Source organism: Balaenoptera musculus, chromosome 4 (assembly GCF_009873245.2).
Source record: "Balaenoptera musculus isolate JJ_BM4_2016_0621 chromosome 4, mBalMus1.pri.v3, whole genome shotgun sequence".
NCBI classification, from domain to species: Eukaryota; Metazoa; Chordata; class Mammalia; order Artiodactyla; family Balaenopteridae; genus Balaenoptera; species Balaenoptera musculus.
In genome coordinates this window covers 114,003,603-114,016,743 of record NC_045788.1, presented here as the reverse complement: position 1 = coordinate 114,016,743, position 13,141 = coordinate 114,003,603, and the positions used below count along the sequence as shown (strand labels likewise).

Genomic DNA, 13,141 nt, shown 5'->3' with positions numbered 1-13,141 from the left:
TTTCTGATGAAACCAAGCTGCTGGCTCTTCACCAGCTACCAAGCTCGAAACCTGGCATAGGAGAAGCTGCATTAACACGTGCTGAATGAATGAGTGGATGAGGGAAAGACTTCTCTTAGCTTACTCATCCATATGCCAAGTTTTAGGACAATTCCCCCTTTAAAATCGGAGGGAGCAGGAGGGATAGCCTGACAGACGATTTCTCATTCATTAGTGCTATCAGCAGTGGCTTGGATCTCTTTTAATATTGGGTTACTGCAGCTTTTGGTTGAGCTGGATGAATATCCCTAAGTGATAGCAAAGAAGAAATCAATCCTGCTTTCTTTGCTAATGACTCATCTTTTTCTGTTAATATTCCAAACACTCATAAGAAGATACGGATCCTATTGCCTATATACTGCCAAAAACAGTAGCTCAATATGAACTATGCAGGCACTAAAATAGTTGTTTGGAGCACACAGTGTCCAGTGGTCAAAGGATAACACTAAGTAATTCTACCCAACTTGCAGATTTGTTCTGTGGTCAAAGGGGCACACTTAGCTGCTAATTGTTTCTGAGCACCTAAAATCTTTTGAAGCAAACTTTTCCCTCAAGTCTATATGGATTATTTCTAAATCCTGTGTTATAAAACCTCTCCATGATAAAGTCCATGAGCCTTGTGTTACGGCTTGGGGTTTTGGGGCCCCAGTGTACAGATACTTGAGCATGTGCAGGTCTGTCTGTGTTTAAAGAAAATTTTGATCCCTACTGTCAACTGCCCTGTGGAGAGAGGCAGTTGTCTTCCTTCTGAATACCAATGATGGTTGACTTTATTGCAGTAAAATATGCTTTTGTAGCTTACACATTTGTTTCAGAAATATGGGTCTTTATTTAGTCAATAAAATCATATACTTCCAGTCTATACTCAACATATGTTATTTGATGTGATTTATTTTCCTTAAAGATTTCTTGCTAAATATGTTTCAGTTTTTGTGCCACTGTATTCACATTCTTAAATTGGGTTTGAAACTAAAGTTCTAAGTGACTAAGTATGGCCATATGGCCATAAATTGTGTCAACTCCCTACGGATTTCATTTTTCTTTTCCTTGACTTCTCTTCCTACTTCAATAAGTAGCAATATTGGACTTGCCTATGATTGAGAGACATGGGCTAATAAAAATTTAAATGGTGATTTTTCCTGTATCAGAATCAGATCATTATAAAAAAGAGAAGAAACTAGACAAGAGATTGAAGTGTTTACAGATATGTAAAACTACATTTTGTTTTATACTTCTCTTCAATAGTAAGATTCTTATGGACAGGAATTTATTTTTTTCCAGGCTTTATTTAGAAGAGTGTTAGAGGGCTTCCGTGGTGGCACAGTGGTTGAGAGTCTGCCTGCCAATGCAGGGCACACGGGTTCGAGCCCTGGTCTGGGAGGATCCCACGTGCCGCGGAGCAACTGGGCCCGTGAGCCACAATTACTGAGCCTGCACGTCTGGAGCCTGTGCTCCGCAACAAGAGAGGCCGCGATAATGAGAGGCCCGCGCATCGCGATAAAGAGTGGCCCCCACTTGCCACAACTGGGGAAAGCCCTCAGACAGAAACGAAGACCCAACACAGCCATAAATAAATAGATAAATAAATAGATAGATAGATAGATAGATAGACCCAAAGTTTAAAAAAAAAAAAAAAAAGTGTTAGAATGCAGATTAACAGTACTAGGTACAGATTAACAACAAAAGACTAAAGGACAGAAACACTAAAACAGAATACTAGAGAAATAAACAAACAGAAAAGTTAAGTAAATAAAAATGGGCAAGTATCTGGAACACTTAGGAGAAGATAATTAGAAGTAGCCTTAGAAAAGTATGTGACAGTAAATAGTTTACAATAATTAATAATGATAGTGTTTTTTATTTAAGAAAAATCAGATTGACAGATTTTTTAAAAATTTGAGACACACAAAAATCGCATATGAAGTGAAAATATTCATGGAAGTATTGGGTCCTTATCAAATGGATAGCCTTAGTGAGAAAATTTAGATAATACTCATCTTGAGAGCACAACGTTTTTAGTTTTCTCTAGCATTCTTGATGGAATATTAATATTTGTTTCCTTTTTGATATTTTCCATTAGTTTCAACTTTCATTTTTCCCACTCTGAGTCATTTTAATGGATTAAGATAATCATCTCTTTCCTTGTTTCTTTGGAATTCATTGTTCAGGTTTTTTATGACAAGTTCCACATGATTTAGCTCAGAAACTCACAGAAGAATCAATTTAATATTTTCCAACAGATTGTATGGTTTTATATGCAAACCATAGCTATTTATGTGCTCCAAAAATATTTTATCTTATACAATTACATTGGATCTGTAAGGCCTTATCAAGACATAGTTGAGCTATAAAATTAGGTACCTATGTACCAAAAATAAACCACATATTTTCTATGCTTTTTTTCATAATGCACTTGAAATATGCACAACATTCATTTTATTTTACTGTTTCTTTTTTTCCCTAAGAACGACCCGCATTTCTCAGGAGGCCAATTAACCAGGTGGTGCTGGAGGAAGAAGCTGTAGAGTTTCGTTGTCAGGTCCAAGGAGATCCTCAACCAACTGTGCGGTGGAAAAAGGATGACGCAGACTTGCCAAGAGGAAGGTAAGAACATCATATGGATGGTAAATTGTTAGATAACCATTGAATAATTATAAAAGAAAAAGACAGCCCCCATTGTACCACCAAACACTCATATCTTGGTATGTTATTTTCACACATGATTTTTATATATGAAAGCCAGATATCTGCTGTTTTATATACTGAAGTCCTCCAGGCTTTTGATGTCACTCTTTCATTGAATTTTCACATAAATTCCTGACCCTCAACTCCATCTATTATCCCCCAATATCAAGGATTCTTAAGGCACTCTCTTTCTCCTGGCCCCATCTAGGTCTGCCATTCTGTTCCTGCTGAATTTCTAATGACCCACCCACCCCAAATGCCCCCTTCAACTACTGCTCTGTGGCCATGGCTACTGGGTGTAGCGGACTGTAGGGTCTGCAATAAACAATGGATCTCATTCAATACCATAATGAAAAGGCACATCGCTATCCACATAGGGAATTTTTCACTTATGGACTTCCTGTCACTTTCTCACTTGCCATCTCTTCATGGAGATCTTCTCTTCCAACTCTTTTCTATTTTTATCACCAAACCCAAAACCCAATCTCTCACTCTCTAGGGTAAGTCCAGAAATGCTTGTCATCTTTTATAAAAATAAAAATAGAACTTTTTTGTAATCTAAATTCTCCCAGGACCTTGCCTTTTATGATCAAATAAATCATTCAAGTATTTTTTTTTTCTATGTAACAAGCGTATTTAGCTATAAGATTTCTTTTGACTTCATCCTAGTCCTACCTTCTGAAACTACAGCCATCACACCTACTACAATCAGGGTCTGCAAAAAATTTCACATCCTGCTTTTTTGCTAATTTTCTTTCCTAAAAAAGAAATTAGGTTTCATTCAACTGACTGAAAGTAAACATGCTTTCACAGAAATCAAATTGAGTTTTTTTGTGCTTTCACTGGCACTGCTATCGATTCTTTCCTGAATTTATGCATTCATTTCAAAATCTCATTTTTACATATCCCTAGGTCTCTGACACTATACTTTCTAAAGTCACATCATCAACAGCACTGGCTTCAAATGGACCAAACATTTTTAATAGTGACAGGTTCTTTGCAATCTATAGCAAAGAGACAAGTGAAAATTTTACTTTGCTTAGCTTTTCGGCATAAATGGTAGAGAAAGTTGACTATGTTTCTTTTCTCACTTTGCTGTCAGACACCTAGTTTTAAAGAATGTTATTAGGAGAGGTTAGTGAATGTGAGCCTCCTCAAACTTTCTCAGTGGAGAAGCAGGTTGAAAAGCAAGTAGAGGTGATGGAATTGAGGTATTGGAGCCCATCTTCTGTGTATACTCAATAACTTTCCACAAATTTGAGGGCACTTCGTGTATAATTTTAAAATGTTGATGTAAGACTAAGAGATTAATTATACTGTAAAATTAGTGTAGACAAAGATTAATTTTCAATTAGTAGAAATAAATAGCCTGTTCATAAAAAAATCTTTCATTTTGGAATAATTTTGGATTTACAGAAATTTACAGAGATAGTACAGAGAATTCCCATGTACCCTATACCTGGTTTCCCCTATTGTTAACATCTTACACAAATATGAAAGATATGTAACTCATAATAGACAAATGCTGATACATGATAATTAAAGTTTATATGTTATTTTGATTTCACCAGTCTTCCTTTTTCTCCAGGATCCTGCCTGGGGTATTTTAGTTGGATATTATAGGATATTGCATTAAGTTGTCATGTTTTCCCAGTCTCCTCTGTTCTATGACAGGTTCTCAGTCTTTCCTTGTTTTTATGACCTTGACAAGTCTTAAGTATCCTAAGACTGTTCTGGACAGGTATACTAAGAATGTTCCCCAAACTTGGGATTGTCTAGTGTTTTCTCATGATTAGACTGGCTTTCTGGGACTTCAGGAAGAAAGTCAAGGAGAGTGCCCTTTTTGTCACATGATTATCAGGGGTTACATGATATTCACATTACATCCCTGGTGATCCTGATATTTTTAATCATTAAATAGGATCCTATTGACAAAAGTTGAGAAAATAGAAAGTGGTAAGGGTGTATTACATTTTAATGCGTCTATGTCTTTGAATTAAGGTAAAATACAACTTAAGCCCAGTTTGATTTGTTCCCAGATTGCTCTAGGTGTTAGGTTGTTAAACCTGACAGCTTTGTTTGCCACAATGTTCTCCAAATCTTTCCATATTCTTTTGCTTCCGAGCTCAAATAATACATACAAATCAAACAACAGCATTAAAACTGCCTATTTAGAATGGCTGATATAAAGGCCTCTAAAGACGAAGTTGAAATTTTTCGAAATCATACCTCTACCAACTTTCCTTAAAACATTTCGTAAGTTTGTCCTCTTTATTCTTCTGTTACTGGCATGATATGACTACAGTGCTTTGTGTGACCAGCTAAATATTTTTAAAGTGTTAGGCAAATGGAAATGCTGTGTAAGCTTTATATTGTAGGTTAGAAAGGCTTAAAGCAAGGATCAGTGCAATGTAGAAATTGAGGTCAGGACTTTTATCATGATAGAAGCCATGTACTTTTTCTTGAAATCTCAATCTTTAAATGGTATTTCAAAGAAGCTTATTCACTCTTAGATTTGTATGCATTAGCATAAGCTTCACATATGCATAATAAGGGGGAAGGAGACCTTTTTGCTTGGTGAGGAATAACAGTAATGACTTAACCAACCATAGCCTAAATCAACAACATTGATTCTATTACATTATTTAGGTCTCAGACTAGGGAGAAGGCCATTGTTCTTGTGTAAGCAATTGTGTGGAGTGGTGTGGAGGATGACATTTCTTTGGCTTAACATTTAATGCAATTTGAATAAGGTTTGTGTAGTGGTTCATGCTCAACACATTTATAGTAAAGCTTTGTAGGGCAGCTGCATAGCCTGTAATTACTATGTAAGTAATATGTGACTATTTTTCTTTTGGAGACAAGAAAAGCTTTTCAATTCAAGTTTAAATTTATGAAATGCTGTGATAGCTATTTAAACTTTCAACACAGAAGAAGATATCTGTGCCAACCTTTCAGTAACCAGAGATGAATTAAAGGAGTATTTTTTTCTTCACTGTGAAAACATTTTTTAAGTAGTACCCGTACACCTCTTTCTTTGATTTAGCCCTAAATTTCTGACCTTTCTCAGTAACTATCATTAATGAAATTACAACTTACCATTGGTGAGTTTTATTAAAGCCATTTTTTGATTAGATAAATATTTCGGTGAGGTTGATAAATAGCAATTCCCAAGTCTAACAATAACCCTGATGCCCAAGCAGGGAAAAGTTATTTATTTAGACATTTTCCATATAAAAAAGGGGCAAAATAGGAAGGAGCCTTCATTTTATATATGCTACTGTTAAAATGTTAATTGCTTGTGTGAGGGCAAGTTCATGTGCCCAACGCACAGCAAGACCAAACAAACCTAAATGTCGCAGTTTGGAGCAGAGAAAGGTTTATTGCAGGGCCATGCAAGGAGAGGAGTGGATCGTGCTCTAAAAAACCCCCAGGGTCCCCCGATGGGTTTTGGCAAAGCAGTTTTAAAAGCCAGGTGAGGGAGCGGGTCGCAGGGTGTGTGATCCGCTCGTGCACAATTCTCTGACTGGCTGATGGTGAGGTAACAGGTCGATGTCACAGGGATTAACATTATCAGTCTTCGGCTCCCGGAGGCCTGGGCCTGCGTTCTCATGGTCATCAAGTAGTTAACATCTTCCAGTTGGTGGGGGGTTTTCACATCTCTAAAACAGCTCAGGAAATGTGCATCAGGTACTGTTATCTAGGTACTTCAGAGAGGAGCTAAAGCAGAGGATATGGGGGAGAGCTTGTCATGGGAAGGCCTCATAGGATCCTGCTTGGTTACGTTTGCAGAAACATCTTACAATACTACTATTTCACAGTTGAAGATTTCAGGAAGAGAAAGGTCACTGCTTTTTTTGTGATTGTACCAGGTATCAATATCTTTTTCTCCAGAGAGTCTCAATACGTATGTGCTCAAATAAATGCACAACGACTCATTTATTAGGGATAAGAATTTTATACACCACCGTGAAAATAAAGTGGGTGGGGGAACAAAATGAGGAGATAAAGGAAAGACATTTTGTAGTTCGTAATGATTATGTGTTTTAAAAACACTGTTTTTTCAAGGCATAATTGAAATTGTAGAAGAAACACTTTAAGGTTTACCTATGTTTATTAAGTGCCTATTGTATTTATTAAGTGCCATTGATAGTCTGTGAAAAAGAAGTCACTTTAAACAAGGTAAGTATGCTGTTATTGATTATTTTTTATTTTATGTTGATCAAATTGAGTGATGTAGGAAAGTATTCACATACTGAATACATTAATGAAAGTTAAAACTGAACTAATTCTAGTGTCTTGCTTGGGTGCTACATTTTTTTTTCTCAGGCAAACCTAGAGCTTTTTGCTAATTAGTACTTTTCACAAAGTGTTTCATGTGATAGAAATTGCCAGTATTTATAATAACTGAGGCAATGTTCCATCATAGCATAGGGATATTGTATATTTTGTAATGAAAAAAGTATATATATGCTGAAGCTTTATGAAAAATAGCATGTACTAATATAAAAGAAACAGAATACTATACATTTACAACCAAAGACATAACAATAAAAATTGAAATTTACCAACGCTGCAATATTCCTGTTCAATTTAATATTTGTGAGGAGAATAAAAATACCTCTTCTCAGAATTTGGGTAAGAAGTAGTATGATTAATTCAACTATGTTTTCTTATCTGGGTTTGTCTGTACAGTTTGTATTTCAGATAATTATTAGCAATCTTTTAAAGGACTATAAACAGGAAATTTAACATCTTGCATCAATCATATATCAGTATACAACCATTAGTGAGTTCCAAGATATTTTTTATTTCATTTTTATTTATTTTATAAACTAACTCTAAAGTGACACTAACTTTCTCAATAAAGATCTAGAGTAGAGAAAGGAATGTTCATAATAGCTTGTCACAGAAAAAAAGAAATAAAATATGCCATTTACATTCTTATGTATGCCTGCGAATTCTAAATGCAGTTGATGGCTTTCACATCGTGGATATCATTCATGAATATTTCATAAAAATAGAAAAGGGACTAGAGAAAAAGAATTTCAAGATATATAGTGCAAAATTCTATCAATTTTCCTGCACCAACTGACAAATTCCTTTTTCTAAAGTGCAAATCTATTTTAAGAGAGACTTTTGAAGAGTTCTTAGTTCCATGAAATGTGAGATTCACATAAATACATGATTCCTTAAGAAAAGGAATGAATAGGACCACTTATAAGTCCCCTTTTTGTGGCATTTTTACACTAAGTGGCTCTTTTCGCTTAGCCCTGGAAAATGTTCTTATATTAATTGTTTGGAAGCTCCATTGTTTAGAGCATGTGCTTCTGGGATGCAGAGATGCTGAACAGGTGCTAAGCTACCCTGCTGAGGAGATCAGCCTTCTTCACATACAGTGTGTTTCAAGGACATGTGGTAATTTGGGCTCATGATAAATAACCACGCTGATAAGGTTGGCTGGTCAAGATTGGTCAATTAAAGTGGTTTTCAAAAAAGAAGGGAAAAAAACTGAGAGCAGGAGAAAAGCAATGTATATAAATATTGTATGTGGCATTTGAATAAATAGACTGGTCCCTAAGATTTAGAAATATAAGGAAAAGTGTAAATGAAAATTCTTTGATTTTTCAGCTATACAGATGTCTTAGGCATTTCTGCTTGAAAAAATAATTAGAACTGCCTGGACCATTGTTGTGGGATCTTTTAATAGAGCAACCAATAACAAAGAATATTTAGGTCATTGTCAGGGATGTTGGATTTTAGCCTTGTTCTGACACTGTTTGATCATTTATCCCTTTAGTTATACACGCATGTTCTGGAAATGATGTTCAACAGATTTCTCTACCACTAACTAGGAGTGTGACCTTGAAGAACCTATTTAAACTCTTTGTGTTTTACATCCTGAAGATATGGACCAGCAATGCATTGGGACTAATGATTAACTTATACTTTGACTCATTTGTACAGGGTGAATCATTATGCCATCCATTCTAATTCAAAGGGTTATTAAGATGATATAACTTATTCAGAGCACTGTAGACACTGTACAGTGGGTGTACATAACAGCTGCCTCAGTTTTATAAATCCTACTGATTGGTGGTATTTATTAGTTATGTAGGTAACTACAAAGAAAACATAGTTAATGCTAAAAAAATACCGAGTATATAATTTTCATGAAATGATCACAATTCTCCTCTCTCTGGCCAATTGATTTCCAAAGAAACACATAAAATATTATTGATTTAAGAGATATCACTTTTTCTTTTAAATCATATAGGTTTATTTATAAATTTTTCCAGCCCGTTTGCCAAGCCTAAAAGTTGTCACCCTCTTCTCTACCTCTGGGAGATTGAACATGGTCCAGATATTATATTCTAACCCCAGTGCAATCAGTTATCTGGGTTGGGAACTTCAAATTTCACACATTACCTGTATCCTTTGTCCACTGGTAATAAGAAAACCACCATCTTTCATAATCTTTGTAAGACGATTATGTAACGATTAAAGCAAGTATTATTGGAGGACTTACTATTTGCCATGCATTGTTCTAAATGATTTTTGCATATATTAATTTCATTATTTTAAAGCTTAGTGTTCCAGAATAATATTACTCCCATTTGAGGTATGTGGAAATAGCTTAAAGAAGTTGTTTCCAAAGACACACATTAATATGTGTTAGGGCCAGGACCTCACTTAGTATCTGTCCAACATGAAACCTGTATTTTAAACTAATGGGCTCTGTAATTATGTGATTACGAATTGTTTATGGAATTGAGCCCCTTACAAATTTTACATTTTAGATAAAATTTTAAATAATTGGTTAGAAACACTATATTATGAGTAACTTTATAGGAATACTGTATAGCATTACTATTAAGGGTAGTTTTTAGACCAATTGCATAACCCTCACATAAAATATCCCAGTGTTTTGAAAATCGAAACTTGGACCAGGTCAAGCTTCCCTCCTTGGAAGCTGAAAATATAGATTTTGTTTATAAACAGAATTAATTAGCAATTTTCAGAGGGATGCCAAAATGGTATTTTTTCTGTGTTTTCATCAAATAGGTGCTAATAGTTGCTGTTAACACGAAACTAATTGCCACCTAGGGTGGGGAGTGCAAGTTGCCTCATCCTGTGACCACACTGGCCCATCTGTTGAGAATCTCTGTTAAGGAACAATGCAGGAACTGGCATGCAATTTGGGTTCTGGCCAGTGGTCAACTAACAAGCTGGGACCACTTGGACTAAGAAATGCCTTGAAGTCAGAGATGCTCTGCTGTCCATTAACTGGCAGCTCTTGTGTTGTGTGAGGGCAGAGCCAAGACCAGGTGCCAGTTTGCAAAGCAGAGGATCTGCCTGAGTGCCACCTGTCACTGGCATGTGAGTGTCGTCCCACCAGGAGCCACAGCAGGTGTGCTTCGTCCATCAAAGTGTGGCATATTAGAGCATTCAGCTAGGCTAAGGTCGGGACCAGGGCAACATTTTACCTTAGCCCAAACAGGAGGACAGGCCAAAGGCTTAGCAGGAGATGAGATAGTTGTCACATCACACCGTATCCCAAGGGTGGATATACTGGATGTTTATCATCAGAGACGCTCTTTCTCATACCTGGGTTCTTGCCTTAACTCAATAAAAGGAAGAGTTATGTAACTGACTCTATCAACACAAATCCTTGCCTTTATAAGACAACTTGTGGTTAGAAGCACTTAGATGAATTCATTACTCCACAGGCTTTTCAAATTAAGATACAGTTCTGGTTGTTTGTTTATTTTTTTCTGTTGTTATTCTTAATAAATTGAATCGTAATGTGGAGCTGCAAGGTTAACTAGAATTTAGGAGATCAACATTCTTATCCCAGCCCTGTCATAATGCATCATGTTATTTTAAACAATTTATGTTACATGTCTGAGTACCACAGTCCACATCCTCAAAATATGTAAATTGCCTTGGATGGTTTCTGCAGTACCTTTAAATTCCAAAATGGTATGAATCTATGAATGGCAACAATGCAAAACGATTTAAAAAGTATAATACATTTTTAGAGGAAAAAAATCCCTAAGATTTGAAATGAATGAGCCTAAAAAGGAATATTAAAATTACTCATATAACCATTACCAATGGCATCTACTTTTTACGTTTTGCATATATCTTCTCAGATTTCTATGTGTAAATGGGCTTTTTTTTAATTCAAAATTGTTTTTGACCCTGAATGCTTATCTAAAAAGTCTATTTAAAAACTTTACTTAAAAAGTTTATTAGACTTTATTTAAAAAGTCTAGTACTGAATCAAAAGAGTTGTTTTTCATTGCATTTGCCTTTCCCATAAATATAATATTAATAAATTATATTTACATAGTGCTTACTCTATATCAGACCTACTTTAGGCATTTTACATTAATACACTTATCCTTAGGACATGATGTAAATACTATTATTATTCCAATATTACAAATGGGAAAAATGAGGCATAATGAGGTTAAGTATGACAAAGTCACTTAGTAAGGGGTCTAGGATTTCTGGCTCTGAAGTCCACACTCTTGACCACTATTTTGAGGTACTGGATGGGAACAACTTTTTTCCATTTTCCATTTGGGATTGAAGATTAGGAAAATACAGCTTAGTAAACGCCTGGAGCATTTAGAAGTATCACTTTCATCAGAAAGTCACAAAATATATCTGTGTAGTAAAGTACATAATAAAGATTTTATAATCTTCATTATAATGGTACTTATAAGCAATAAATAAATCCATTATATCATATCAAATAAATAAATTTTCATCTTAAAACATTTATTATTTTACACTGCCCATTGAAATAGAATTTATAACTATCTTTATTCTCACAGAACATTTTAACTTAATATATCTGTGTTCTTCACAACAGTGTATCTGGAAAAAATATAAAGTCACGAGAAACACATTAGAAGCTAAAGAAATGCTTGCCAAGTGAATTAAATAGCATGAGTAAAGGATAAATACTAGAACTATGAACTCTTCCAGGGCATGATACTTTAACTCATCTTTTCATTCTCAGGGCACTTTTGAATTTACTAAAAGAGTATTTTTTAATATTTTCGTGATAATATTTGATTATCAACAGTTCCATGGACAGTTATAAACTGGAAGGCAGGACTGTGTTCCAGACTTTATATTTTCTACAAACATATATATATATTTTATTTCTTATAATAGTCCCTTTGGGAAAGTTGCTGCTTGACCCACATATTCACGTCAACTGGTATGAATTGAAAGACAAAGGGAAAAAAAAACAAATAATAACTTGAGACCCAGTATTACAATGACAATGTGAATGAGGATTATATCTTTGTTAGTGTGTGAAAAAGATACAATTGCCAGAGATAAAAGATAAGAGAATGCTTCCAAAGCACACTAAGAATATACTCCACCACAATAGAAACAATTCTTAGTGAAATCTATTTTAGTTGGTACACAGTATTAACTCATTGGAGCTTCATTCTAAAAAGACCATATTTAGACAGGGAGAGTTGTGATTGGGGCACAGTGAACCTTTGCCAATAAATTCAAGTACTAGAAGTTTCTTCTGAGAAGGTGATTAATCAATCATATAGATCCGTGGAATAGCCTTAAGGAGTTCCCTGGTTGCCTAGTGGTTAGGGTTCAGCTCTGTCAATGCCGTAACCCAAGTTCAATCCCTGGTCGGGAACTGAGATCCTGTAAGCCGCGCAGTGTGGCCAAAATATAAAATTTTATAAAAATTTTAAAAAAAAGATCTATGTAATAGCCTTGTGACAAAATCTCAGTGCAGAAATTTTGCTAGTTATTTTTATGAGCATAACTGTCACAATTGCAAAGGTTATTATAATATCTTTCAACTCATTTCATCAACTATATAGGCGTTTGGCACTTTTATAAAGAATATCTGGTTGAGTATTCTGTGTCATTGCAATTCATACAACATATGGCACTTGTTATAAAAAATGTTCAATGAAAACTATAAATATTCTGTTCATTAACTCACATTTTCTAATAGTTTTGTCCAAATATTTACAGCACATAGAGCAGAAACAAAAAAGTCAATCAAGACTTTTACCTTTATTTGAGATTTCAAAAAGAGACTGAAAGAAAATATTTTGAACATAATTTATAGTAAGATATCAATTATCTCAAGGAATAATGAAAATCTTCAATGTAGACTAACAAAATATTATTTATATTTCATGAATTATTTCAGAAGTAACCACAGACATCAGTCAAACATTTCTATGTGTTGATATCCCAGCATATTAAAAAAAAATGAGTTTGCTCTCAAGAATTTGAGAAGGAAGGTAAGACTTTTAGAGGAAAGTATGAGATATAAAAACATTAATTATTAAATAAGGAAAATTATATACAGACTATGATGTACAAGACTCTTTAGGGTTTCAGAAAATAAAAG

At 34.8% G+C, this 13,141-nt stretch overlaps 1 protein-coding gene across 5 annotated transcripts in view; it reads left to right on the top strand.

The window, feature by feature from the left end:
• The window catches only part of ROBO2 (roundabout guidance receptor 2), a 562,867-nt gene that overhangs the window by 415,687 nt on the left and 134,039 nt on the right, over nucleotides 1–13,141 (top strand). For all 5 annotated transcript variants that reach the window (XM_036851501.1, XM_036851498.1, XM_036851500.1 and 2 more), the window contains exon 5: nucleotides 2,505–2,643. In XM_036851501.1, coding sequence (XP_036707396.1) covers nucleotides 2,505–2,643 — 139 coding nt within the window. The remainder of the gene's footprint in view (nucleotides 1–2,504; nucleotides 2,644–13,141) is intronic.